General features: G+C 45.9%; 4 protein-coding genes and 1 long non-coding RNA gene across 10 annotated transcripts in view; 3 read left to right on the top strand and 2 right to left on the bottom strand.

The window, feature by feature from the left end:
- Window positions 1-787: 787 nt before the first annotated feature.
- CHERP (calcium homeostasis endoplasmic reticulum protein) lies at window positions 788-13,270 on the top strand. 3 transcript variants are annotated; one of them, XM_061355871.1, is made up of 18 exons: window positions 788-912; window positions 998-1,171; window positions 1,655-1,836; window positions 2,472-2,609; window positions 2,823-2,974; window positions 3,314-3,425; window positions 3,775-3,864; window positions 4,498-4,735; window positions 5,078-5,256; window positions 5,661-6,057; window positions 7,966-8,204; window positions 9,034-9,167; window positions 9,451-9,537; window positions 9,836-9,985; window positions 10,100-10,216; window positions 10,629-10,723; window positions 11,235-11,420; window positions 12,170-13,270. In XM_061355871.1, the coding sequence occupies exons 1-18, from the start codon at window positions 888-890 to the stop codon at window positions 12,205-12,207; spliced, it is 2,733 nt and encodes a 910-aa protein (XP_061211855.1). In that variant the 5' UTR covers window positions 788-887; the 3' UTR covers window positions 12,208-13,270. The 3 variants fall into 3 exon arrangements, with proteins under 3 accessions (XP_061211855.1, XP_061211856.1, XP_061211857.1); XM_061355872.1 differs by having other exon boundaries at window positions 873-912; window positions 12,583-13,270; XM_061355873.1 differs by lacking the exons at window positions 788-912; window positions 998-1,171 and adding an exon at window positions 1,287-1,545.
- Window positions 3,577-4,488, bottom strand: LOC133213572 (uncharacterized). The gene is made up of 2 exons (XR_009725842.1): window positions 4,347-4,488; window positions 3,577-3,783 (listed from the first exon to the last, which is right to left on the bottom strand). It is a non-coding gene; the product is annotated as an uncharacterized LOC133213572 (long non-coding RNA).
- CUNH19orf44 (chromosome unknown C19orf44 homolog) lies at window positions 12,849-17,567 on the bottom strand. Its single transcript, XM_061355874.1, has 7 exons — window positions 16,913-17,567; window positions 16,321-16,651; window positions 15,907-15,983; window positions 15,083-15,554; window positions 14,514-14,609; window positions 14,221-14,387; window positions 12,849-13,871 (listed from the first exon to the last, which is right to left on the bottom strand). The coding sequence occupies exons 1-7, from the start codon at window positions 17,354-17,356 to the stop codon at window positions 13,785-13,787; spliced, it is 1,674 nt and encodes a 557-aa protein (XP_061211858.1). The 5' UTR covers window positions 17,357-17,567; the 3' UTR covers window positions 12,849-13,784.
- A 785-nt stretch (window positions 17,568-18,352) lies between these two features.
- On the top strand, window positions 18,353-22,478 carry CALR3 (calreticulin 3). Its single transcript, XM_061355716.1, has 9 exons — window positions 18,353-18,548; window positions 18,705-18,806; window positions 19,363-19,566; window positions 20,207-20,301; window positions 20,789-20,998; window positions 21,107-21,220; window positions 21,311-21,454; window positions 21,803-21,895; window positions 22,008-22,478. Exons 1-9 carry the CDS (start codon window positions 18,353-18,355, stop codon window positions 22,173-22,175), a joined length of 1,326 nt encoding a protein of 441 aa, XP_061211700.1. The 3' UTR covers window positions 22,176-22,478.
- A 1,532-nt stretch (window positions 22,479-24,010) lies between these two features.
- Window positions 24,011-27,513, top strand: part of EPS15L1 (epidermal growth factor receptor pathway substrate 15 like 1) — a 216,548-nt gene continuing 213,045 nt past the window's right edge. For 3 of the 4 annotated variants that reach the window (XM_061355856.1, XM_061355855.1, XM_061355857.1), the window contains exon 1: window positions 24,011-24,144. In XM_061355856.1, the coding sequence (XP_061211840.1) occupies window positions 24,115-24,144 (30 nt within the window). In that variant the 5' untranslated portion in view covers window positions 24,011-24,114. The remainder of the gene's footprint in view (window positions 24,145-27,513) is intronic. The other variant, XR_009725840.1, reaches the window with a different exon arrangement.

Raw genomic sequence — 27,513 nt, 5'->3', positions numbered from 1 at the left:
TACCATGATGAATCGCTAATGTACGTGTAAATACATTGCAAAAGTGACAAATTCTTCCCGACCTGGACAGTTGTAGAAATGCCAGTGTGAAAGAAACCGATGTCTCCCTGCTGCTTCTGGGTTTGCTGTTGTAAGTACTTGGTGCTCCTTCGAGAGATCTTCAGACCATTTCCCTCACCCGTTTGGTTTTAGTACCCAGTTGTGATGAGAGCATCTTTATCACCTGGTAAAACACTTGTGGTTTTAGTGCTAAGACTGAGGCAACAGCTTTGCAGGTGGACGGTGATTTGTAACAATGGCATTGGTCACAATGATTCCTGATCCTCAATGAGACTTTTTGTTTCCGCTCTTGTTCGAGCCCGCGTTTCTGATGTAGCATTTTGCAGGCAAACCTCTTTGTGAAAAAGGTGCAATGTAAATAAAGGGAAGGTTTTGTTTTTCTAACCATGGTGTCATTTTTAGCAGCTCTGTTATATCAGAAGCATTTTCAGCAGCCGTCTTCAAGGTCTTCTCTAACCTGTTGATTCTTTGTGCTCAGGGGATAAGCAGGTAGAATGCTGAGGGGCGGCTGGAGGATGCAGTCACGTTATGTGGATGTGCAGGTAGCACGGCCACCCATCCTTTGGTTTATTGTTGTTTAAGGCTTAAATACGGCTGCAGTGGGCTTTCCCTCGACGTAAAGGACACGTTTAATGCCCAAGGCCCGAGCCGCGCTGCCCGCTACGGCCGCCTCTTGTGTGGAGAACGGCCGTATGTGCGCCGCGCCGTTTCCATAGCGCCGGGGCCGTAAAGCGCGGCCGCGCGTACCGCCTGGCGCTTCGCGGCACTTCCGGCCGGTGCGGCCTAGCGGCGGTGGCGGTCCGGCGGCGCCCCGTTGTCCCGCAGCCATGGAGATGCCGCTGCCGCCCGACGGTGAGCGCGGTCCCGGGGGGAGGAGCGGGGGTGCGGGAAGAGGAGTGGGGTCGCGGCGGGGGCTGACGGCGCTGTGTCCCCACAGACCAGGAGCTGCGGAATGTCATCGACAAGCTGGCGCAGTTCGTGGCGCGGAACGGGCCCGAGTTCGAGAAGATGACGATGGAGAAGCAGAAGGAGAACCCCAAATTCTCCTTCCTCTTCGGGGGCGACTTCTACGGTTACTACAAGTACAAGCTGGCCCTGGAGCAGCAGCAGCGTGAGTGGGGGCCGCGGCGGGCTCGGCTCCCCTGGTGCCCGGCCCCGGCCGGTGGAGCCGCTTTGTGCCCTCCCCGGCCTCGCTGTGCCTCGCAGCCGCTTCCCGTCCTCTGAGCGCCATGAGGGCGGTTGGCTGAGCCCTGCTCGCGGCTCCCGACGCCCCCCGCCTGCGGTGCGGGCCTGGCCGGCCTCGGGCCCCGGCTGCGCGGGGAGTTCAGCGCCCGCAGGGCCCTCGAGAGCCGGGTGTTCCGCGCAGCAGCGCCGGGGGCTGCTCGTGCGTTGGAGTCATTCCCCTCGCAGCGGCCGAGGAGTTGCTGACGCTCCTCTTCTGCACTGTTCACCCTCAACTGCACGGTTCTTATTTTGTTTTAAGCAGTTACGTAAAGAGCAAGGGTCTGTTTTGGAACCAGCGTGGTTCTCACGTGGGCTGGTGGTAGCAGGTTTCTCTGCGAGGGTTACTTTACAAGTTTACTTTGTCTGATAGTGTTGTGCAAGCAAAGTCAAGACATCGAGGCCACTGCGCAGATCCAGCCGCTGCCACAGCCATCTCTCCCACCGGCTGCACCTATCCCAGCTCCTCAGGGCACTCCTTCCGTGGAGGAGCTTATCCAGCAGAGCCAGTGGAACCTGCAGCAGCAGGAGCAGCATCTCCTTGCAATGAGACAGGTTGGTGGAAGAGAAGCACTCCCGTGGTTTGTCCAGGACTGCCAGTGGATGTAGAAATGAGGAGCAAAGGGGGAAAGGAAGGTTTCCTTCTGAGTAGTGGTAGCTGCTTCATGTGTCTGGGGAGGAGAAGGAGCATTGCTTTGCTTATTTTTGTTCTGTGGCAGCTGCCATCGTCTCCTTGGAACAGATCTATCTTATGTACTAGCAAGATCCGTCTTTGATTAAAGCAGTTTATTTACTGTACAGAAAACCTTGTTGGGTTTGCAAAGTGGAATAGATGGTGACTGCTTTAATCTTTGCTTACTGCTGCAGGTTGCTGGGAACTGCAGGATGTTCCAGCTTGGCATATTCTAAGGTGGATGCTGTTGAGGGGTGGGAGGGTACTGTGTGCTTTGTACTAATGGTTTTTTTTAGGAGATGTTCTGCTGTTAAAACTACAGGGTGGAAATGAACTGGACTTTTTGTGAAGAACAAGGAGAGTCTTTATTTCTTGAAACCAAATAACTGACACGTTTGTGGTTGTCTTTGAGCTAGCTACATGTGGCTAAGAGGACAGTGACACAGCAGCATAGTTCTTAAAAAGCATATTGGATGGAAGATAATTCTGTCTTACTTTATCCTACTTTTTGTTTCAGGAACAAGTCACATCAGCAGTAGCTCTTGCAATTGAGCAACAAATGCAGAAAGTTTTGGAGGAAACCCAGTTAGATATGAACGAATTTGACAACTTGTTGCAGCCAATAATTGACACTTGTACAAAAGATGCAATCTCAGTAAGTGGCCTACGTCTGAACAGTCACTGTGGTTGTGGATGAAGTGTAACATGAATTTTGAGGTTGTGTAGTTCATTGTTGTGTTGGGGTGGTCAGTGAGATTATAGCTGTTCCTTGAAAACTTCCCTCTTGCAGTTATTTCAGAGTCCTAGGAAGTCTGTATGATGTGAATGCATTTGATTAACTTACAGTATTTACATGTGCTTTTCAAAGGCTGGCAAGAACTGGATGTTCAGTAATGCCAAGTCTCCTGCACACTGCGAACTGATGGCTGGGCACCTGCGGAACCGCATCACGGCAGAAGGAGCTCACTTTGAGCTTCGGTTACATCTCATCTATTTAATCAATGATGTACTGCATCACTGGTAAGACTCAGACTGTGGGTTTCAGTTCGCTGTTCTGATGAATCTGGTGAAACTCTGTTAGGTTGTTGGTTTGACTAGTCACTTTTTATATCTCATTTTAGCAGTTGTTTTAAGATGTCCATAGCTGGCACAAAGACCTAGTGCTTTAATAATGGAATTCAGCTTTTGTGTGTGTGGTTTTACTCCAGACAAGACTTTACAGTAAAAATGTAAAGGAGAGACCTCTCTATTTTATGAGTCTGTTACTTTTAGTGCAGCAGGAGCTGAGACGAATTCAGTGTTAGGATGCTCTGAGTGTTACAGTGAAAGGCAGTAACTCTTCCCATTCTTTTTTTGAAGCCAGCGGAAGCAAGCACGAGATCTCCTGGCTGCTTTGCAGAAGGTGGTAGTGCCTATTTATTGTACAAGTTTCCTAGCAGTGGAGGAGGATAAGCAACAGAAAATTGCCAGGGTGAGTATCTGGGTTTAGTTCAACCGTATGCTTTCCTTGGTTAGGTTGGTGCTAGGCAAATTCACAAATACAAGGGTGAAAGAGGACCCCTGAGATTTTTCTAGCCTGATGATCTTCATAAAGTCTGTTAGAGGATGTGCTTCAATTCATGTTTAAATTAGAACTTAAAAGCACCTAGGGTTTATTTAGAAGTTACCATAATGATGAATGCATCTGAATCTTCAGTGGTTCAGAGACAAGTGCCGATATCTTAGGGTTTTTGACAAAGCTAGACATAAAAGTGCTGTGCCTCCATTTTTCTTGTATTGTTCAGCATTTCTAAAAACCTTTCACTCTTGAATTTCTGCAGCTTCTTCAGCTATGGGAGAAAAATGGGTACTTTGATGAGTCAATTATTCAGCAGTTACAGAGCCCGGCTCTTGGACTTGGCCAGTACCAGGTTAGCCACAAAAGTAACCCTTTGCTTTATTTATGGAGCTATTTTGAAAACAAGTTTAGGAAGTGTTTTCCTTTCTTTTTTGAAAGGTAAATGTTAATCCTTCTTCCCCCCCCCCTTGAAGTAATTTACAAGGGATTACAAAAACAATGTAAAATATAACCCTGTTATATCAAACATTCAATAACCCATCTGCTGATGCGATCCAGAAAATGTGTTTGCATTTCTCACTGCTACAGTCATGTACATCTTTGACAGTGTGTTCTCTTGTTATGGAAATGAATGTTTGGTTAAAAGGAAACTAAAGAAACCATAGCTGCCAATCGGATGCACTAAGCATAAAAATTGTTGTGACAGCAGGAACTATTAGTTTTTAGCATTAATAATGAATGGTGTTGATTTTAGCTGTATTTGCAAGTGAGGCACTAGTATAGATGATGGATTCCAGCCTGCAGAGAGTAGTCTGGAAATCGTCACAGAGTTACGTGGTGTGATTAGGCTCTTCTGCCCGGTTACCCTGCATTCTCATGTGTTCCCTGGGAGAGGGGATGGAGGCCAGTGTAGGAGACTGTGAATGAGCAGATAGGATGACTGGTTTGTAGTGGTAACTTGTTCCTCCTTACTTGATCTCATCAGGCAAATCTGATCACTGAATACGCGACAGTCGTACAGCCTGTACAAGTAGCCTTCCAACAGCAGATCCAGAACCTGAAAACTCAACACGAAGAGTTTGTAAACAGTTTAACACAGCAGCAGCAGCAGCAACAAATACAAATACCACCACTGGAGAATGAGGTGAAATCGACCCCCCCACCTCAAGCCTCTGCAGCAGCACCAACCTCGGCACCATCATCTGCTCCAGTTACACAAGCAGGTACTAACCTGTTCTGGAGACCTGGGCAGAAGTCGGTGGGTGGCAACATGGGGAGGGTATTATTCTTTCTTGCTCCTTCTGTAGTACTGAGGTGCTGTGCTGGTTTGGGTCAGGCAAAAGCCTGAAGCTCTTTGGAAGCTTGAGGCTGGTGCAGTCTTCTTGAATATAAAAGAACCAGAGCCACGGATGTTAAATGGATCAGAAATCCTCTCTTCCACTAACAGATTTTTGTGGAATGCTTACGCATCCAGCAGAATTCACATGGAGCCTGTTGTAGGTGTGCTGGTGTCTTATTAGCTGCACGTGACCCGGCTGCTTATAATAGTCTCCAATTTGTTTCAGATGATGTTAAATCTCAGCTGCCTTTAGCTGGTTCTACAGAATACGACACATCAGGGTCTGGAGTGCAGGATCCTGCCTCTGGTGGACCACGTGGCCCAGGATCTCATGATCAGATTCCTCCAAATAAACCACCCTGGTTTGACCAGCCTCACCCTGTTGCACCGTGGGGTCAACAACAGGTAAGAAACGTAGTTCTGAAACAAGGCCAAAGGGTGGCGGAGGTTCAGAGTGACAGTCTTAGCTGTGGAAGTTACAAATCCAGATTCAAATGCCAAGCTTTCTCATTGTGAGCTCAGTTAAAGGCAAAGTATAAATTGTACTTCACTTTGCCAGCCATTGCACTTTCCCTATGAACAAGCAGAACAAGAATTACTGTCTTGAGTATGGAACTGTTTCATTCAGTAACAGTTTGGTCTTTTCCTGTCTCTTCTCTGAAGCTGTGGTTGTTCAGACAGCAAGTTCTTACGTCTGTTGCCTACAGGCTGAATTTATGTGTATTTATTATTTAAAAGGGGGAGATTGTTTTTTCTTGCCACCTTGATTTTTGTAGCCTGATGACCAGGCTCCTTTGCTTCCCCACCAGGGACCACCTCATTGTCCTCCGTGGAATAACAACCATGAAGGAATGTGGAACGAGCAGAGAGATCAAGGCTGGAACAATCAGCGAGAGACACCTTGGAACAACCAGCCCGATCCTTCTTGGAACAACCAGTTTGAAGCCCCGTGGAACAACCAGCATGAACAACCTCCATGGGGTGGGGGTCAAAGGGAACCTCCATTTCGAATGCAGCGGCCACCTCACTTCAGAGGCCCATTTCCTCCACATCAGCAACATCCCCAATTCAACCAGCCCCCGCATCCGCATAATTTCAACCGCTTTCCACCTCGCTTCATGCAGGATGATTTTCCACCTCGCCATCCCTTTGAAAGGCCTCCTTATCCTCATCGGTTTGATTACCCCCAGGGGGATTTTCCTCAAGGTAAAGTGTGTACCAGGCCAGGTTTTCTTACCTTGCGATGCTGATTGCCATTACGAAATTATTCAGTGCTTTGGGGTGACAGCTTATCCTTGGTGGACTGTTGTGGTTTTCCTGAGAAATGCTGAGTTTGGGGGTTTGGGAAGCCATTGCTAACAACTTGGTAGGAAATAAGAGTTGGATGCTTCCTTGCTTTTTGAGTCTTCCTTCCCTAATGGATGCAGATAACTAGAACCTGTAGTTCAAACCCAAGTCAGCATCTCCACTGGCTGATCACCACCCTTTTGTGACTGCTTCACTTTCAAATTAGTAAGCTTAAGTTCCCTATAGCAAAAAGTAAGCTCAAGCACCATTTGCTTGTAAATTCAGTCTCCTGCACATGAAGCCACAGGTGAGGGCTCTTCAGCTGTGCCCTCCATAGATGGAGGAAGTCAGAGAGAGGACAGACTGGTAACAGTTGTTTTTGTGCATACATTCTATGCCCTTCTTTTATTTTCTCTTTATTTTCACTGAAAAGCTCCAATTATCTGCTTTAACATTGTGTGGCTTGGTAGTGGCAGTAAAACCAGTCCTTAGCTCCAGTTCTCCTCCCTTGTTTGGTTTGCTCTCTTGCTGGAACATGGGGTCGTAAAGCGTAGTCACAGGACACTGCTTGCCTGGCCTGGGTGGCTCTGAGTTGGCAGTGGGCTTCCCTGTGAAGTCCAATGTAGTTCTGCCCTGATGCAGTTTCTATTTCACATGCAGAAGTTACGATTATTCCAGAATGATCTTCGTCAATGTAAAGGCTAAAGATTGCTGTGGTTCTGCATAAGCCACTTAAAGAGCAATTCATTTTCTATGTAGGAGTTGCTATTATAAGCTTAAAAGATTCTCATTTCCCCAAGTCTAAAAAATGTGGAAAAAACAGTGGATTGGAGCTTATTGTGATTAACTTCTTCGGTAGAGATTGTTCCTTTGGTTGGTTTGTTTGTTTCCTTTGAGTTTGTTGCTTGTTTGAGGAGTTGTGGCCCTGAGTAAGGAGAACAGCTTTTCTTGTCCTGAGCCAGTTAACATGGAAGCTCAGGAAAACATGCTCTGGTTTGGATTGGACTGGTGATCCAAAACATCCTTGTTTCATGGGAAGTTGCTGGAGGAGGGCATATACTAACACAGATGTGTAAAATGAGGAGAGTGGTGAAGCAATGACAGCACAGACTGCTCAAGTGCTAATGAAGCGGAGCACACGGTGCTGACTGAAGATTGGGCAGTGGCTGTAATGGCTTTTCCTGGGAAAACTGTTGGGCCTGCTGCAGAGGGTGTTGATTTTTGGTCTTGCATTTCTCTCTGTGTAGTGCAGGGAGCTCAGCAGGGTATCCTGGCGCTCACGGCAAATGGTTCGTCCATCAGGGACATCTCTGGTTTAACAGGATGTTATCTCTGCCTCTGCTTGAAATGCCTCTTTAAACAAAGTATTTTCTTGTCACCTACTCATGTGAGTTAATTCCTGCCATACTTACTTGGGTTTGTGTGTTGATTTGGCATAAAGACAGAACTATGGGTCCATGCTAAGCCCTGATTGTGCATTTTGGCTTCAGAAAAAGATCCCACCAGTAGCTGCGCTGCTACATCTGAAACCTTTTGTTCTTGAGCATATCTTTCTTGTGGTACTTTCTGACCACAGTATGTCCCTAAGTGAGCAGTGGCTTAGGATTCAAGTATCCTGTTGTCTCAAGAGCGGTAGCTGTGGCCAGGGAGGGAGATGCGCTGCAAGATACTGACAAATGCAGCCCTGTAGCCTCTAGTTCTGCAGTTCTGCTGCTTTTCTGGATCTGCTAAGGGTCTTTTCTAGGATGAATGCAGTAATTGAAGTACATCTCTGACTGCCTTCCTTTCCCTATAGCAAAATAAAGCGTTTTAATCCTCCCTCTGCAGAAATCGGACCTCCTCATCATCATCCTGGTCACAGATTGCCTCATCCTGGAATCAGCGAGCATCCTCCCTGGGGAGGGCCGCAGCACCCTGATTTCGGGCCTCCCCCTCATGGCTTTAATGGGCAGCCTCCTCACATGCGGCGACAGGGCCCCCCGCACATGAACCACGACGATCCCAGCCTGGTGCCAAACGTTCCCTACTTTGATCTTCCTGCTGGACTGATGGCTCCACTTGTAAAAGTAAGTGCTTGCAATGGGTCCTGACTACTGGGATTAAAAGATCAAAATCCTGTGGTTGGTATTAGGGACAGTTTAATGTGGACATTTATCATTTCAAATCCTTCCATCCAGCACCCATTAGTCAGAGTTCTTGTACGGGTTACAAGGGCAGGAGCTAAGGGAGAGGGTAGTGAAAACTGCAGTGTTTTTCAGTGTTATGTGCCGGTGAAAGCTCGTTGAGCTCATGTATGTGAAAGACTTAATTTACCCTTCAAAATCTTATCCCTGTTTTTAGAAAGTAGAAATCCCTGCTGATTTTCAGATGGCCAGGGGGACTTTGCATTTCTGGCGTGGCCACTGTGTACTAGTTTTTGGTATTCAGAGTTCTTTCGTACAAAGATGTTTGCAATACTGGTGTTATATATGCAAAGAACGGTAGAGAACAGGAAATGTATCTGTGCCAGCATCTTCAGGGATATACATGTTTGTGTTCTGTGTTTGGGATGAACAAGAGGGTCTCTTCCGTCACCAACTTCATGTTACTCTCAGCTTTTGCCAGGCTTCCAGCCAGCCACTGTTACACAAAGGTGGATAGATGAGATCTGCGTTTTAGCTACCTGATGAGCCAGTTAATGCTGCAACCTGGGCAGTGCTGGCTTTGCTTGTAGAACCCAAAATGGTAGCGATAGCACGAGAAAGCATTGGGTCACCTGCACAATCCTTATGTCTGGACCAGTTTTTATCCCAGTAGTGAAATGTGAGGTCCCTACACAGTTAAATCTATATTTCTCTCTTCAGGTAGCTACCCCATGACACATGACACGAATGTAATTTGTTTTGTTTCCGGCAGCTTGAAGATCATGAGTATAAACCTTTAGATCCTAAAGATATACGTCTTCCACCCCCAATGCCCCCCAGTGAGAGACTGCTGGCTGCGGTTGAGGCATTTTATAGTCCACCATCTCATGACAGGCCTAGAAACAGGTAAGAGTAGGTATAGCTAACAATATGGTAAGGAAAATGCCCTAAGAAGCTGTCTCAAACCACGAAGTGCCTCTCTCTCCCTTCGCCTGTGTCTTGGTTCTTCTAATGCTGAAATGAGTGCTCTTGTGTTGTAACCTGCACACACTGTTTGATCTCATTGAGATTTGTGAGACCTTTTTGCCCAGGCCCTTTGTTCCCTACAAAACCCAGTGGACATCCTGAACGTCTCCATTGATGGAAGCAGAATTTGACAGATGTCGGTTCTGTGGTTGATTTGTTGCAGTGAAGGCTGGGAGCAGAATGGACTGTACGAATTCTTCAGAGCTAAAATGAGAGCGAGGCGGAGGAAAGGTCAGGAGAAGAGAAATAGGTGAGAGATCCCATGTGCTGCCTTGTGAATGCTGTTTGCCTGGAAGGTGCTAGGAATATCTTGGGTTAAATGCAGAGGGAAAGTCTGTTCAGCAACATGCTGATGGAATAACTGAGCTTCAGCTTGCTGGAATTTGTCTAATCTGCAGAAAATGGTTTTTGCGACACTCAAGTTTTCATTGGGTTGTCTGCAGAAATCCAGTGCTTGCGTGTCACGTGAATTGGATCACAAGTGTGTTTCAGTTACATGTGCTTCTCCGAGGAGTTTCACTGGGGTTTCTCTGCTTTTATCTGGGCAGCGGGCCGTCTCGGTCTCGCAGTCGGTCTAAAAGCCGCGGTCGCTCGTCCTCCCGGTCCAATTCCCGATCTTCAAAGTCATCTGGCTCCTATTCGAGGTCACGCTCTCGCTCCTGCTCTCGATCACGATCCTATTCCCGCTCGCAGTCCAGGTAGAGTACAGCAGGCCAGCCCTTGGCAAGTGGAGGGGTGGACAAACCCCAGCCCTCAGGGTAGTTGTGCTGGGGTAGTTTGTACATCTGGCCTTGTGTGCTCACCTCTTCCAGGAGCCGGAGCAGGTCCCGCTCCTCTCACAGCCGCTCGCGGTCACGATCACGGTCAAGGTCGAAGTCGTACTCACCTGGAAGGCGGCGCCGGTCCCGGTCTCGCAGCCCCACTCCTCCGTAAGCTTTTGCTTGTTGATGTCCTGGTTTACCTGTGTTGTTTGGAGAAGTATCAAGGAGGATTCCTTCTCCTAAGCTGAGTGTAATGAGCTTTCAGCAAATAGTAGAAAAGAAGATTGAAAGCAGATATAGAAACAATTTATGTGCTTATAGAGAGGATGTTACTCTGTTGTGGTGGCTTTATGTGTCTTCATGGGGAGCAGGAGAAATCCTCTGAGTACTCTCTGCTAGGAAGACTGTAGTGTTTGATTTCATTTGTAGCAAGACACAGGTAGGGTGATTCTGACACCTTTGTAACATCATAATCTTTATAAAAGAATAGCTTGTTGGGTGTTAGTATTGAATATAAGTGACCCTGCTTTGGGTCAGAACAGTATTGCTTGTTCTTAGTTTGTTCTTTTTATTTCCTTAGTTCTTCTGCTGGTTTGGGCTCCAGTTCTGGGCCTACTATTCCAGAATCAAGACTTGGAGAAGAAAATAAAGGCCATCAAATGCTAGTGAAAATGGGTAAGATCCTGTTTTGGACTCTTAACACAAGCCAGGAAACAAAACCAGGCATCACACTCATGGATACAGTTAACTAATGCATGTTCATAAGGAATTATCCATTGGCATTCCAAGCTCAGCGTGAGGATACTCAGAGATGTAAGTGTATGAAACATGGAGCAGTGGTGGTAGTTGCCTTTCTGCAAAGGATCTGGAAGACAAGGACCTGAGTTTGGCATCAGCTAGAACTTGCTATCCAAGGTGTTCTATCTCCCTGTGAGTGCAGCTCAGGGGTTGACCAGCAGCTTGGCCTCACACTGCCTCCTCCCTTGCCCTCTTAAAAGTGTTTTGGGATAGTGCTGGTGTTGAATGGTTTTGAAACAAATGGGACAGTTCCTGTGGTGTTTCAGGCTCTCCATTACCATCCTGCTACATCAAATTGATACTCCCTTTCGTTGTTTCCAAAGTATCTGTTTGTCTGTCTTCCAAATTCTAGTAATTGCAGGATTTCAATGTTGTGTCCTTTGGGCAGGATGGAGTGGATCTGGTGGATTGGGAGCCAAGGAACAAGGGATTCAGGATCCAATTAAAGGAGGGGATATCAGAGATAAATGGGATCAATACAAAGGAGTGGGAGTTGCATTAGACGACCCTTACGAAAACTACCGAAGAAATAAAAGTTACTCATTTATCGCTCGCATGAAGGCCCGAGATGAATGTAAGTGATTATTTCTAAGTTGAAAAACTCTGTGGACTTGATAGTGCTTTTGTCCTGTTGACCTTAGCCTGTAATCCCCAATCCAAAGACGAGCAATTCTTAATTCTTTCTAAGGTAGTGGGTACAATAAAGGTAAGTAGACATAGACTCTGATTAACTTTTCAGCAATGGTGGTGTAAGTTCTGACTGTTCATTAATGAGCCTGTTCTGTGTAAGCCCCATCCTGATACAGCCCCAGGAGCCTGCACCTTTGAATGTTCCCCTTCTGACCCCAGGAGCAATGGCAGAGGCAATGGAGGGAGCCATGCCCCAGGAGGGATGGCTGCCAGAGCAGAAAGGGCTTTGTGGTCAGAATGAAGTTAGACGAGGCTTACTGTTCAGACCAGGCTTTTGGCCCAGCCCAACTCTTGAGTTTTCTCCCATTAGCACTGTGTTCTGTTAAAGAGAGAACCAGTAATAAACCCACTGTATGGCAGGAAGGGTTCGGAGATGGAGACAATGTCCCAAGTGCTGGATTTTTGCAGTCTGTTACTAGAACTAAACTTGCCGATGACTAAAAGGAAAGCAATTGGCATGCTAAATGAAAAGTCACTTCTGCCTATGGCTGCCGTAGCCCTGTGTAATAAAATGGGTTCAAAGCAAGCCCAAAAGGAAAAAATCCTTATTAATAGAGCCCTCATTCCATGAAACGTTTCAGAGAGCTTAGGTAACTGCAGAATGCGTAAGAACTCTTTTCCCTATTGTTGCAGTGAAGCGTGAAACGCAAGACCCTCCACCACCTGAATAAGACTCTCTGAAGAAAGATGTCTTGCATCTTCTACAAGACATTAAACTTGTATAAATCCGGATTAAAGTCTGGAGGAAGTGACAAATGAATTACTTTTAAAACTATGGTGACAAATGGAAAGCTATGACATGTATTTCAACACTTGCTGAGTGTTTGGATAAGGCCACTCGTTCCTATGACATGTCTAGCAAGTAAAAGAATTTCCATTTATTTTGCAAAATTTTTTAATTAGCTCCCCATTTTATACTAGAACGAAAGCCCAGCCCAGGTCCCTGGTGTAGGATTGTGGTTCATTCATTCCTGTGGAATACAGACATTATCTGATGTGGTTGTATGTTCTCTAGTTCCATAATGTATGTTTATTTCTCTCAAAAGGTTAATTCTATTTGAAGTGGAGGGGTGCTGCCTTGGGATCAAGTCAGACTGATGCTGAGCAGTGTATCCTAATGTCTAACTGGGGAATGAAGCATCTAGTTCCAGTACAGGTGACCTATGAGCACTGTGCGAGCTTGTTAGAACCTACCACCCAACTTAACGCCCCTACACACCAGCCGCTGCAGTCACAACTCTGCTCAGAACACAAGGGTTAACTGTGCTCTAAGGGATGGTCAATGCTTTGTAACAGAAGACATTCTTTAAGCTTTTTATATTTTTGTATATACCCTTTAATAAAAGCCAAGTAGCTCAATAGAAGAGAATCCATTTTCTCTGCTCTGCAAGTTTCTGACAATAAAATGTTCTTGGAACCTTCCTTTAATTGACATGAGAGGAAAAAAACCCACCCATTTTGTAACTGTTTCCAGAGACCACCAGTTGAAGGTGTTAGGCCCTTACACTGCACTTCCACTCCAGAGGTCTGCGTGGTGGTATAACCTCTTCCAGAGTCTTTTGTTTGTATAGCAAAAACCCTCTTGAAACCATTCAGTTAATATGGTGAAATACCCATTTGTTCTAGATCTACTGTAGTTGTGGAACTGTAACTGTCTGTGAATCAGCACACACCACCTCTGTGTTACCAACTTGTGAATTTTGTTTTGCCTTCCAATAAACACATTTTTTTTTATTAAATAAAAATAAAATGGTGGCTCGTATTTCAGTCAGTGGATTCCTGTCCATTGGCTATAAGCCTGCCTTGTAGTGAATTTGTCTTCAGTTTGTGTGTGTTTGGTCTTGTAGTAATCTGACAAGGCTAATTCTACAGAAACATTGTATGGCACTTAAGTCAGGATATGGTATTTCTCTACTATGCTCTCTTCCTTGGGTGCTGTAATACAGACTTTTACTTCTACCATGATCACAGGATAAAGTGCATGCTGTGCTATCAGACTTACCACACTCCTGGAGAGAAGTGAGCACTTAGTTTTGGTTTTGCTGAACTCTGACATAGTCTGGCTGAAGGTTCCTGCCTGTCCCTGTATCACCTACGTGAGTAAAAACATCAGATCTATGAAAATAACTTATGTACAATAACATCTAAAGCAAGCTCTGGCAGGCTTTGTACTAACTGTGTGAGTTGGAAGGGTTTCTTGTGGCAGCTGGAGATCTGTAAATACAAATTTTACTCCATGTTTGAAGAATCAAAGCAGTTTTTCCTCCTGTGCTTTCTGAACTTCTTCACGTGCTTGCTCAAGTGTTAGAGGTGGGGATTTGTGATTCTTGATGTACTGCAAAAAACAGAACCCAACAACAGTTTCTTACTAGATCTTCATGTCAAGATCCCTGCACTTTCCTATACTAGCAGCAGAAATTGACCCTTCTGTTGCTGCATTAGGAAGAGCCTCATTAATTTGAGAACAGCTAAATGCTGCACCTGAAAAGCTGCTTTCAAAATGATGGCCTCCACTAAGCCTTCAGTCTTTTTTTTATTATATAAACTGTTAATTTGTTGGTAATATAGGTACAGGAATTATAGTAGTATTCTTCTATGAAGGAATTTTATCTGATTAATAGTATGCAAAGAAAATCTGTTTGCTGCAAATACTAGAAGCACTGACTCTGGTCTATCATAAATACCTCTTTAGCCTCTTCCAGGGTATGGTAGTGGAACTTCTCATTCTCTAATGACTCCACGAGTGATATGTGAAGGTGATGAATGTTCTCTACAAACTGCTGAGTCAGCATCAAGTGCTGTTTCAACATGGTGTTTAAAGCAAGGGCTGACGGGCTGTATGCTGTCAAGGCTGTAAGACATGGAGCGTGTACACGTTAGTGATACATACAGTCAATAGTAAGGGCTGAACAATTCAAGCAGAGGTTAAATGCATAAAATACAGTAACATAATAGTAAGAAATATGGTTTTCAGTACCTTCTACTGCATCCATGCTGATGACATGACTGGCAATAGGTATGGGATCGACGTAACTGTTTCCTACAGGTGGGTCAAGTACTGCTGAGGTGTTTGCTGTGTATTGGATAAAATCACAATTACTGGGGGTTGGAGGTTTAGCACTAGAACTTGGTTCATCTTCAGAAGTCTCTTGGGCCATCAGCTGCTGTAGAACTGCCATAGAGCCTAACAGGGAATTCTGTCAGCAAAAAATAAATGCTAAAATAGTTCTAGAATCCCCCCAGCCACCCCACAGAACATCTATGAGTGTTATTCAGGTTATTGTGAGTTCTGTTGCTAACACCAGCTCATCCACCCAGAGTTCCTCTTGGGTTTGGTTTCTTTCATAGCAAAAACCAGTTCAGAGTTCATTAATCTGTTGTCCAATCCCCATCTTCCCTACAGACAGCAGATTCAAGCATCAGGCTTTAGGAAGTGTTTAAGTTCATGTCAGCTGGGGTAGCTAGTACTGAACGCAAGAACTCTTAGCAAGGCATATAAAACCTACAAATGTAAAGCCTAAATTGGGCAATATCTTGTGAACCTACCCTTTGGCCAGCAGTAGGTGAACAGAGGATCCGTTGTCTGAACTGCAGTTTCTCTGACAGTCACTCTGTGTACCTGCTCCTGCCGCGCTCTGGGAAGTCGAGGTGACGATGCTGAAGATGGGTGTTTTCCAGATGATGTGCAGCTCTCCGAGTGTTCCTCTGATGTTTTTGCTACAGATTCCCTGTCTGTTGTGGATGGAGACCTTTCAAAGTCTTCAGAATACTCTGAATTAATAGTTCTGTCATCATGATCAAGATAATCCTGTTTCTGTCTAGGGAAATCTGCAGAAACTCCACTTAAATGCCCGGAGAGTCCAGCTTCAGTCACAGTTTTTTCAACATCCTCATCAGAAGGATCCTTCACAGCAGTTACTGCACTTGTCATTCTAAGAGAACCCTGGCCCTTTTCCACCAGGAATGTATCTTTTTTTGGCTTTCTGTTTGGTTCCTGAGTAATTTGCATGTGTGTCCCCTATAAAACAAACCAGCTGTATGTTAGGAGAAGCAAGAAAATATGACCTAGACTATACCTCCATTATTCTTCATCTGTTCTGCTGCACATTGCTGAGAGTCAGTAACTGAGAGTTTCTGCTTTATTAGGAAAGTAAAATGTCACTTTTCTGTGTCACCTTGCAAGCTGTGCAGTGCTGTTACACTGAGTAAGGAAATGCAGATGCTAAGAAATGAACTTGGTCAGGTTTCAGTAAAATCTTGCTCTAACCTTTACCTGCCCACCTCACCTTATGAGCAGAAGAGCAGTGTTTATTCTAGAATACCCACCAAAGAAAGGCAGAAATGTGTGCTAGTAGGGAAGTCCTACTTACTTGCTGCTTTAATTCTGCTGCCTCACTGGTGATATTTGGTGCCAAATCATCAAGGCTCAGGATATTCAGTCTGAAGTCTGAAATCAAATTACATATTGTCAGGAGAATTTGCATGAAAATTGCAGTACACTTTCCCTTAAGCAAGAAAATGGAAAAAATAAACCATTACTACATCCTACTTTGAAGTGTAATATTAAAACGGAATAGCAATCACTCTAAAACTTTAACTTAGTTTTGAAAAACTAAGAAAAAAGAAACAGATCAACATAATTCCTTTGGTGAAGCCTTGGTTTATGTAGAATTACACCAGTAAATCCTTTCAAAGTGAGTCTTTGCCCATGCTCATTAGTCAATTTAGCAGTAGTTAGTACAATTCATGCCAAGTCTACTGAGACAGTATGTTAGAAACCTTACCATCTGAGCTGCTGTTAGCTGAATCTTCTGCATCAGCTGCTCTAGAAAACAAGTCATCTAATGAAGAGATTTCACTTCTGTCACTTTCTAGGGATCTTTGGCTTTGCTTGGTGTAGCCTGTTCTAGGCAGAGTAATCTTTACAGTATTGCCTTTCATGGAAGATGACAGCGACAGAGATCTCGCGTTATGTCGTAGAGACGTGCTTCTGGGTGGTGAACCAGCTCTACTCTCCGAGTACTTGCTGTGAAGACAAGATGCTTTAGATCCCTCTGCCACTGAAATTTCCTTAGGAGATGGAGGAGGCATTCCTGATGAAACTGGAATCTTCTTCTTTTGAAGAACATGCAAAACAGATTTATGTGTTACTTCATTTATTATGTGTAGATAACTAAAAAGGAAAATAGATTATAATGGTAAAAATAGAGCCATTTTAAGATGTGAATTGAAGCTAAATCAGATCATGACCAAGTCACAAATGCAAAATTAAGATTTCATACCTGGTGTTACCTAAATAAAAAGTGACATACCAATTAAAACAATCCCATAAAAGCATAAATAAAAAATCCATAATCCAGCTAAGTCTGTATTTACCTTTGGACCCCATTTAGAATCACTTGCAACAACCCTCTGATTCTCATTTACACTTGAACACTCCATCAATTCTCTCATTTCCTCTTCATCGCTATCCAAACCAAGTTGTTGTTTAACGTTCTTTTTAGGGCTTTGGATGCTTTCCTCTTCCTTAGAACAGGCATTACGGAGGGTCATATATCCACTGGCAGTAGCATGATTCTTTAGGTATCTCTTGCCCCTTGCACTGGGTTTGTGACTGGAAGCAGAGGAGAGGGACTCCTCATCCAAAGGCTTCTGGCCCAAGTCGGTGACTTGCAATTCCAGCTGTTTCTTCCGATTCATGATTTTGCTTTCCAGTTGCGCCACTCTGCTCAGCGCTGAGCTTGACCGTGTGTGGGAAGCGCTTCCCAGAGGGTTCTTTGCTACAAGGCTGTTTCCAGCCAGCAGAGCGCTTCCTGACATCCGGCGCCACTGGTTTCCATGCGTGTCTTCACTGCGCAGCCCAAGCCTGCTGGGGCAGAGCTGTGCTCTCCCAGTTTTCTCTGGGTCAGCCGCAGAGAAGTCGCCACAGGAGCGCGGCTGGAGGCTGAGGGTAGCGGTGATGAGCCTTCGGGGGTCATCGTGGTGTCTCTGCAAGAAGAGGATACAAAGATCCCTCAGGGGCGGAGGCAGGCGGCATGGTTAAAATCACAGAAGCAACCAGGTTGGAAAAGACCTTTAAGATCACCAAATCCAACCTCAAGACCCCAAGCCACAGCACTGAGCCCTCGTCTCCATGCTGTGTGAACACTTGCAGGGACGGTGACTGCAGCCCTGCCCTGGGCAGCCTGTTCCAATGCCTGAGCACCCCCTGGGGAAGGAATTGTTCCTCAGCTCCATCTAAACCTGCCCTGGTGCAGCTTGAGGCCGTTTCCTCTCGTCCTGTCACTCGTTACTTGGTAGCAGAAACTGACCTCACCTCACTACAACCTCCTTTCAGGTACTTATAAAGAGCTGGTTCCGCGCCCACCTCCCCTGCCCGAGCAGACCCTCCCGCCCCCTACAGCCGGGGCCCTTCCCACATCGACCCGGACCCCGAGGCTGCCCAGGTACGGACTGAGCGCGGGGTCGCAGAGGCCGGGCCGGGAGCTGCCGCCTCACCTGCCCGCCGCCCGCGGGGGCCAGCTGCACCCGAGGGATCGCAGCCATCCCGAGGCCGGCCTGAGACGGCGGAAGCACCGGCTCCTCCAGGCCGAGGCTGGGCCGTATCCTAGAGACCGCGACACCCAAACATACCGCCCCTTCATTGGCTCTGCGGAGACATACCCAGCCAATCCCAAGAAGGGATACTACGTTCATGACAGCGCCGACTACAAGCCCCGAAATGCACTTCGTTATGTGAAACGTCACGAGGGCGTTAAGCCAATCCTATCCCGGTTTAAAACACGTTAAGGAGAGCGCTGCCAATCAGAGCCCGCCATGGGAACGGCGTGGCCGCTGAGGCGCGAAGCTGCTGGCAGCTGCGGTGTGAGGGCGGCGGTCATGGCGGCGGCGCTGAGGGGGTGCCGGCGGGCAGTGCCGTTTATCGCTGTGCTGAAGCTGCTCCTGCTCCTTGGGACTGCAGTGGGCTCTGCCCGGGCCACGGTGTATTTCCGGGAGCAGTTTCTGGATGGAGGTTGGGCGAAGGCAGGAGGTTAAAGGGTAGAGGGGGCGGTGGGGCAGCTGCCGGTAATAACGGCTGTGTGTACGCTGATGGGGAGGGAGCTTCCCCCGCCCCTTACTGTACTGACCCTGTTCATGTGTTGTTGCTGGTGCTGACTGCATGGGACAGCCAAGTGGAAGAAGAGGTGGATGAATTCTGAGTACAAACCAGACTTTGGGAAGTTTAATCTCACTGCAGGGAAGTTTTATGGAGATCCAGTGCTAGATAAAGGTATTTGAGTTTCATTCAAAATATGCCATGGGAGAAATCTCTGGAATCAAGGATATCACAGAATCCCAGCCTGGTTTGGGTTGAAGGGACCTTAGAGCTCCTCCAGCTCCAACCCCTGCCACAGGCAGGGACCCCTTCCACTGGAGCAGCTTGCTCCAAGCCCCTGTGTCCAACCTGGCCTTGAGCACTGCCAGGGATGGGGCAGCCACAGCTTCTCTGGGCACCCTGTGCCAGCGCCTCAGCACCCTCCCAGGGAAGAGCTTCTGCCTAAGAGCTCAGCTCAGTCTCCCCTCGGGCAAGTTCAAGCCATTCCCCTTGGCCTGTCCCTACAGGCCCTTGTCCAAAGCCCCTCTCCAGGTTTCCTGCAGCCCCTTTAGGCACTGGGAGCTGCGCTAAGGTTTCCCTGGAGCCTTCTGTTCTCCAAGTTGAGCAACCCCTTTGTATCTATTTACATATTTGCCTTTATAGGTGTGCCATGCATGGCAATAAAATTATTTTTTTCTTTGCAAATGTGGAAAAAATGTAAGTTTGACTTACTACAGTAATGTATTTGCAGGTCTACAAACTACTGAAAACTCTAAGTTTTATGCTATCTCATCACGATTTAAACCATTCAGTAACAAAGGGAAGACTCTGGTCATCCAGTACACAGTGAAACATGAGCAGAAGATAGATTGTGGTGGGGGGTATGTTAAGATTTTTCCCTCAAACTTGGACCAGAAGAAGCTCAGCGGAGATTCACATTATTACATCATGTTTGGTGAGTTTAGAGTTATTACTTCATTACTAAAATACTGTCACTGCTGTTGTGCAGTTCTTCTAAAGATGGTTGTGGAAATGGAGGAAAAAATTGTAGAGGAAGGCTGTCTTAAAAAAATCAGGATGTTGTGACTGTAAGGGGTTAGCTCTTCCATGCTTGAGAGATCTCTAATATCAAAATACATATTAATGCAACCATTGTAAATCACATATGGCTGCAAACCTTCTGAGCTGATTTGAAGACATAAGTGAAAATGATTAGACTGAGCTGAGAATAAAAGGAGTTGTTCAGCAGGATTTAAGACCTTTAACTAAAACATCCTGTAGGCCATTATCTGCTCTTATTTACATATATGTAGTTTCAAGTGACTTAGTGAAATTTGTACATTATGGATCTGATATTATTATATAGTCCAACTGAATATGTCCAACTGAAATGTGACATTATGGATCTGATATTATTATATAGTTATTCACCTTGTTCCATAGATAATCTTTATTTTGCCTGGATTTGTGCTTTATGGAATGGAATACATCAAAATATGTGGGATGGGACATATCTAGCATTATTATGAGGAAAAGGGAAACAATCTGTATTTTCTTGCAGAGAATGTAATGTAATGCATGTAATCTCTTTATAGGGCCAGATATTTGTGGATCTGATACAAAGAAAGTCCATGTTATTTTAAATTACAAGAATAAACCCCATCCAATCAAGAAACTGATCAGATGCAAGGTAAATACACATTTCAAGGATATATAAATGTTAAAATAAGCAAATTACAGGGATATGAGCATGAAAAAACAAAAAGCAACTATTGCAAACATGTAATACCTTTTGAGTTCCATCATATCTTAAATCATATTAATTTTGGGACTTAAGATATTTCTTAGTTGATAATATGTTTGCAGCTTAATTATTGCATTTCTAACACCTACTACTGATACAGGATGGAACAAGGTTGCAAGAGTGCTGTATGTTATAAAAAACTGTATATCACTGAGTGTTTTAACTGCAACTTTAATTCCACATTTCCTAGAAAGAGGGCCCTTTCCACTGACATGTAGACACTTTGGGAATGCAGTGTTTTTTCTTACTACTCTTTATGAAAAGTCCATTAGAACTTAGGAGTATATTTCTGGTGTGAGGCAATTCCCAAGATCTGTATTTAAGGTTCTTAACAAATGTTCTTTCTTTAAAAATTGTGTTCTTTTAAACCCAGGTTGATGGCTATACCCATCTCTATACTTTGATTATAAGGCCAGATCAGACTTACAAGGTAAAAATTGATAATGAAATGGTTGCATCTGGCAACTTAGAAGATGATTTAGATTTTTTGCCACCCAAGAAAATTAACGATCCAACAGTGAAGAAACCAGTGGACTGGGATGATAGAATCGAAATTGATGATCCAAACGATGTCAAACCTGAGGTAATTTGCTCTCCTTATTCTGCATTGCTGGATGATTTCATTTGTACTGCCTGCGTGTTTGATATAGTTGAACTGTGCACTAATTTTGCTTTCTTAATCTTTTTAAAGGATTGGGATGAGCCTGAATACATCATGGACATGAGGGCTGAGAAGCCTGGAGATTGGGATGATGTTGTGAATGGAGAATGGCATTATCCTAGGGTCAAGAACCCTCTATACAGAGTATAAATAATTTTGTAATCCTAGCTACATATAACACTTTAAGCAACTTTTATTTGTCTGACTTAATTCAGAACATGTGGTTTATCCTAGGGGGAATGGAAACCAAGGCAGATTGATAACCCAAATTATAGAGGAGTTTGGCCTCACCCACAGATTGACAATCCAAATTATTCACCAGACTACAGCATCTACATCTTTGAAAATATTAGTGTCATTGGACTTGATATCTGGCAGGTGAGATGCCTATAGTGAAAATTAAAGCAACTTTTCTTTCACTGAATATATACCAACCTGTTTATCGTAGAATCATATAAGAATTATCTATTGCTTTTGGATCTGAGGGACCTAAGTCTTTACCTTACTTTTATGTAAATATGTGTACAGAATTGAAAAACCTGTAAAATACACTGATCTTCTGTTGTAGTTATTCTTTGGATGATAATCATCCACAGGGAAGTGAGGGGCCTAAAATAATTGGTGTGAATACTGTGAAGTCTGGCTTATTCCACCTGACTTGAGGTCCACAACTGAAGCTTCAAGCAGCTCAGTTATTCCTTTTTTCTTTTCCCTATTCCTTCAAAGGTGAGAGCTGGCACAATTTTTGACAACTTCTTGATAACAGATGATGAGGAATATGCAGAAGACTTTGGTGATGAAACATGGGGAGAAACAAAGGTAACACAAACTTCTTGTTTCTGTTTTGGTTCTGTATGACCACATTTGAAAAATGCCCTGTTGGGTCTGATCAAGAACCTCTCGGTGCCTAAAAATGACATCTGAATATTAGGGTCCTGAAAAGGAAATGAACATAAAGCAGACTGAGGAAGAGCAGGCGAGAGAAAGGGCTATGGAAGAAGAGTACTTTAAGCAACAGTTTAAGAAGAAGCTAGAGAGAAAAATACAATCTGGAAGGGACAGAGCAGAGAAGAACACTGACACCAAGGCAGAGCTTTAATTGGCATTTGAAAGAAGTTGATATTAAGAAGTTCACTTAAGTCACTTAGGAATGTTTTCACTGAAGGATTTTGATGTTTGTTAACCGTGCGTCGAAATTCGCACCAGTGGAGTTGTAGCAAAACAGGGTTCTTACAAAAAATTAGCATTGAATTTTGTTACCATTTTCCATTTAATGAAAAATACTACAACAGAGTTAAATTATCTATATAAAAGGTTAATTTTTTTCTTCTTAACTGCTTTTCTTTACACTGCTAAAATATGTTAGAAACACCTGTAATAAAGCACTGTGTTTTGGAACGGAGTTACATGTTAGTGGTTTCATATGAAATGTAAAATTCATGCTCATTTTTTGTTCAGGAGATACCCTCATAACCTTTTTAGGGTATTCATTAGAGGGTTCAGCGTGTCAACTGCGTGAAGCGTGTTTCACAGCATACTTCAGCCTAAGGAGGAGATCAGCTCTGCTGAGCTGCTGCAGTCATTGTGCGCCTGTCAGAGTTTAACCCGTCACCACAGCTGCGAATGCACCGTGGCTGCTCTGCATGGCTTATCCGCTGGCAGAATGTTCTAGTGCTCTGTGGTGGTGTGGGGCTGAGTGACAACAGGCTGTCCATCCACAAATCTGTCCTTAGGAGTTCAAATGTGTTCAGACAACTTGTGTACTTCCCCCCAGTTAGGGTGGTGAGGCAGGAAGTTGAAACCATGTGTCCTTTTCTGGCTGACCTGCCCTGTTACTCTTGTAACTTGTTCAGTCACTTCCTTCATCCCTTCTCAGGCCCTCCTGCTCTTTTACATTTCCTTTTCCTCCCCTATGTACTAATGCTATAGATTTTGCAAAAACTGAGGCCAGGCTTCCAAAGCCCGTAGTTTTGCGTTTACCTCTGGGCTGAGCGAAGTTGTGTGGGGTAAGGAGATAAGGAGTGGGAGGATCTGTAAAAGCCCAACTGAAGCTGGGTGGTTCTTGCCTGTGGAGTGACTGAGGCCAAATTCTTTCCCTTCTGCTTGTCGGAGGGCTGTCCCCTGTACAACAGTATCAGTGATGCTATGGGTTGAAGAACTTCGACAGCTATTGAAATACACTGCAGTGGCAGTTGCCTTGTACTTGTTTTTCCCTGAACAAATTCCCCATGATTTATTTCTCATACAGCCAGTGATTTGTACACTGCTGTAAATGGGTTAAAACTTAAACAGGGAAGTTTAGATTGGATATAGGAGGAAATTCTTTCCTATTAGGGTGGTGAGGCACTGGAATGGGTTGCCCAGGGAGGCTGTGAATGCTCCATCCCTGGCAGTGTTCAAGGCCAGGTTGGACGAAGCCTTGGGTGAGATGGTTTGGTGTGAGGTGTCCCTGCCCATGGCAGGGGGGTTGAAACTGGATGATCTTAAGGTCCTTTCCAACCCAAACTATTCTATGATTTCTGCATTTTGTTCTATTTGATGCTAAAAATGCGATCATAGACCGGAGGGATCTTAGTTTGAAGTCCGTTTTGACAAGGTTGACTGAAGTAAAATAACTGGGTTTATCCAGGAGCAAGCTGGATGCAAGTCCATTAGTTACCTGGAAGAACGTTCCACAGGGTCGCCCCTAGACCTACTTTGTCCACGCCGTAGGTAGGTCACCGCCAGGCAGCCGGAGCAGCGCCGTGCCGGGGAGCGGGGAGGCTGCGGGAGGCAGGGGCTGAGCTGCAGCCGGACGGAGCCGCGGGCGCAGCCCCGGCTTGGCGGGGTGGGGAGCGGCTGCCGGGCATAGATAAAGCCGCGCTCGCTTTGTGCCTAGGGCAGGAGAGCCCCCGGAGCCACGCGAGGAGCTGCAGGGGCCCAGCAGGCCCCAGCCCGGGCCGCGCGGTGCCAGGCGCGGCCGGGGCCTCCCGCCGCCGCTCGCCCCGCCTCCCCCCACCCCTCCCGCCCCGGCCGCTGCCCGAATCAGTGGGAGGAAGATGGCGGCGCTCATCCCCCTCAGCCAGCAGGTAACCGGCCCCACCGGACGCTGCCGCAGGGGGCGGCTGAGGGGGGGACCCGGCCCTCCGACCCCGGCGGTTGAGCTCCGATCGAGGAACGGGGACCGCGCCCGCCCCGGCGCGTTCCCCTCCCGCAGGCGGGTGCAGCCGGGGCCGGGTCGGAGCTGGGGCACAGGCCCTGCCTCTCCCCGCAGCGGGGGGGTGGCTCGGTGCGCGGCGGGAGAGGGTCGGTGCGCGGCGGGGAGCGGGCCCCGGGCTGGGGCGAGCAGCCCCCGACTGTCCCCCGCTGTCGGGCCGGGGCTGGGCGCCGGCTGGTTCTGGAGGGGCACAAAAGGCGCTGGCGCCCTCCCCTCATGGAGGCCCCGGAGCTGCCCCCCGGGGAGGGGCAGGGCAGCGGCGAGGCTCTCGAATCGCTTCCCCTCCCCGAGCTGCCGCTGCCGGGTTCGAGCTGCGGGGTTCCCGCTGGTGGTGGTCGGAGGTCCGGGGCTGGGCGGCAGGAGGGTGGGCTGGCTGGCTGCTGAGCCCCCGCCGTTGGCCTGCTCGTCACCCTGCCTGTAACACGGGGTTAAGGCCGTCTTTAGCTGTCATGACTGGGCTTAATGTTTGGGAGGCGGAGGAGCAGCGCGGGCACACCAGCGGAGGAGCCGGTGGGGAGGAATGGGAAGGAGGCTGTCAGCAGACAGCAGGAGGATGAGGCTTCTGCAGGGAAGACCCTGAACCTTGGAGCTCTCCCGCAGGGAGGGCGGCATGCCTCCGGGAGAGGCTGTCCTGAGCTCTGGTTTCATGTTTGGAATCCTTGGGGAGGTGGTTGTTGTTGTTACAAGGCTTCTGATTGATTTCGCACGCAAATAATCTAAACCTGACCAGTGTGATCACTGTTCGTTCCTGCTTTATGCTCCTGTGAAGACAGTTAGCTTACTTGTTTCCTTTGAAACAAAAGCAGCAGCACCTCTCCATCCCCCAGTCCCTTGAGATGAAAACTGTTTTCTCCACTGTGGCTAGGCCAGTCAGGAATTCAGAACAACTGCTCCTGGTAGCTGGGATCATTTAAATCTATTTCCTTTTAATAATGGACTTTTATTTGTGATACTCTGAGAGTTTATCTTTCAGTGGAGTTATGTGATGCTTGGGCAATATGTAATTTGTCTTATTAAGAGAGCGCACTGCATTCTAGCTTCTGAATAGCAGTAAGAATCCTGATTAGCATCTGTTGAATTAACACGTTCAGAAATGTCTGAAAACATCCATGCAAACTGTTATCCAAAGTTCTCAAGTGAAGTGATGTGGTGCGCAATATATATGTGACATGAACTGTGGACTGGAAAGAGTTCTGTTGTTGTGGAACTGCAAGAGTACATTGGTAAAAATATATCCAACATCTCTCATGCTGGCATCCTGCTCCTGTGTTGTTTAAATTCCAGTTGATGCTTGAGAGCCTGGCACCAATGGTATTTTCTTTTGTATGACATGTTGAGGGAAAAAGGACCACATTCTATGAATGTGTTAATTATTTTGACCTATTATTTTCCAGCTGATTCAATGGAAGCATTCTAGCCTTAAAACTTCTTTTACTATATTGAACTGTCAAGAATAACCTAGTGATAATAAGGGCAGTAAGCAGGATTTCCCTGGAAATTGATGAACTTCCTCTTTTAATAGCCTCAAATTCATGATTCCTGTAGAGAGCTGTGCTAGTTATAATACATGCCAGAAATGGTATTAAAAGGAGTAGGAGAGGTTATGTGTGCTGTAACGTTGGAGTATATTCACTCAGAAAGATATAAAATAAGACTATTGATATCAACATGTTAGGGTTATAGTCAGTACAGGTAATTCAAGAGTGTGAAAGCGCTCAATGGTATTTGTTCTCATAAATGAATTTTATTACTCTTCTATTCCTCTATGAGGTTACGTTTTTATTATGTTCTTATGAATGAGAATTTAGATGTCTAACAGTTTGCAAACTGTTTAACTTTTCAGCTCTTTATGCATAAAACCAGTTGAAGAGCAAGCGTGTAAGATCAGTTCTTGGAGTTAGGTCCCGTTTCAGTTGTTGTTGTGCCTTTGATAACTTTATTTCCTTGAATATTTGTTCACCTTATCAGTGGTCTTTCCGCTGTGCCAGGCATGTTCACCCTACAGCCGTTGGAGGTTATGGAGTGTTATGTTAGAGGTATTGGGGCAGCACAGATCACTTGGTAGCTCAGTCTCTGAGACAACTCAGGATACTCAGCAGGTAGAGTAAGGGCAAAAGTAATCTGAGGGCAGCAGCCAACTTATTTTTGCTCTCATCTTTGTGGAACACTGTGTTTTTCCCCCTTTCACAGTACCTATTTTCATCCATCATAGGATGTGACAAGAGTGGCTGAGAGAAAATTGTGAAACAGGAGCACACCAAGGAAAATAATTCATCTGATGCAATGTTCTTTGTGGTCCTGAGGTGACCTCAGGAAAGAGGGCTGGTAGGAACTAACTTTATCAGCTGCTCTGGTGGCAGCATCTTACGCCTGCCTTTTCCCCAGATCTGCATTAAAGGACATGGAGTTGTATCTCTGTGGGTACTGCGCACCACAAATGCAGCATAGCAGACCTGCTGTGAGAGTGCAAGTTCAAGACTCGAACTTCAGATCTGTATAGGAAATCAACTTAGAGGTCAAACAACAAGGAACCAGGGTTCTGAAGTGTGTCTTTGCAGGACAGTATAGAGTGTTGCTCATCAATGATGTTTTGGTGTGATGGAGTAGGTATAGAAACCAGAGGGTTGTTAAACTGAACTGCTGTGTAACAGGTTATAGCCTTTGACCACTCATCAACTACAGACTCTTCAAAATGTTTGTCTCTGCCAGCACTGACAGAATCTTGTGTGGGTTCTTCGTCAGCAGATGTCATCCAGTTACAGAATGCTCTTGAATGATAGTGCTGGAGTCGCACATGGTGACGGGTGGGCAGGCAGCTATTTTTATCACTTGGGCCCATTTTGTCTGGTCTGCTTCATCACAGAGATGCAGTCATTTAGGTAAATCGGTCAGAGAGGCTTCATCATTGTCAAACACTGAGTATCGAGTGAGGAAGTGCTTTCCAGCAGCACTTGCGTGAATATATTGCTGTAGTAGAAACTTCACGGCATTTAAACACATCACCCTGGATTCCTGCCACCTCTGTCAGGTAAGTCAGCTGTATGTCACAGCTGACAGCATTGAATGAGGATGACAAGAATGCCTGGTGATGCAATGAGATCATTCAGTACTGTTAATGGAGTGGTATCTTGGTACGAATCCAGTCTCTGCGTGCTCTCGGATACTCACAAAACAGTCACAAAAGTTTTTAGCTGGTCTTTGGCTAGCTTCTCTCAGCTTTCTGGCAAACAAGAGATATATA

This window comes from Neopsephotus bourkii, unplaced genomic scaffold (genome assembly GCF_033783945.1).
Source record: "Neopsephotus bourkii isolate Nb327-2 ecotype Australia unplaced genomic scaffold, CSIRO-AGI_Nbou_v1 NB_838, whole genome shotgun sequence".
NCBI lineage: Eukaryota > Metazoa > Chordata > Aves > Psittaciformes > Psittacidae > Neopsephotus > Neopsephotus bourkii.
Note: the sequence above shows the minus strand (reverse complement) of the source record. Positions and strands in the feature narration are given on the sequence as shown.

What these genes read in the sequence shown, in the direction of transcription:
- CHERP (XM_061355871.1), top strand. Translation starts at nt 888, where the DNA reads ATGGAGATGCCGCTGCCGCCCGACG. An exon ending in TGCTCCAGTTACACAAGCAG is followed by an intron (nt 4,736 to 5,077) that starts GTACTAACCTGT and finishes AATTTGTTTCAG; the next exon opens with ATGATGTTAAATCTCAGCTG. An exon ending in GGTCAGGAGAAGAGAAATAG is followed by an intron (nt 9,538 to 9,835) that starts GTGAGAGATCCC and finishes TTATCTGGGCAG; the next exon opens with CGGGCCGTCTCGGTCTCGCA.
- CUNH19orf44 (XM_061355874.1), bottom strand. Translation starts at nt 17,356, where the DNA reads ATGTCAGGAAGCGCTCTGCTGGCTGGAAACAGCCTTGTAGCAAAGAAC. An exon ending in ATTCTAAATGGGGTCCAAAG is followed by an intron (nt 16,652 to 16,912) that starts GTAAATACAGAC and finishes GTTCTTCAAAAG; the next exon opens with AAGAAGATTCCAGTTTCATC. An exon ending in AGCTAACAGCAGCTCAGATG is followed by an intron (nt 15,984 to 16,320) that starts GTAAGGTTTCTA and finishes ATTTGATTTCAG; the next exon opens with ACTTCAGACTGAATATCCTG.
- CALR3 (XM_061355716.1), top strand. Translation starts at nt 18,353, where the DNA reads ATGGGAACGGCGTGGCCGCTGAGGCGCGAAGCTGCTGGCAGCTGCGGT. An exon ending in AGATCCAGTGCTAGATAAAG is followed by an intron (nt 18,807 to 19,362) that starts GTATTTGAGTTT and finishes ATGTATTTGCAG; the next exon opens with GTCTACAAACTACTGAAAAC. An exon ending in ACATTATTACATCATGTTTG is followed by an intron (nt 19,567 to 20,206) that starts GTGAGTTTAGAG and finishes ATCTCTTTATAG; the next exon opens with GGCCAGATATTTGTGGATCT.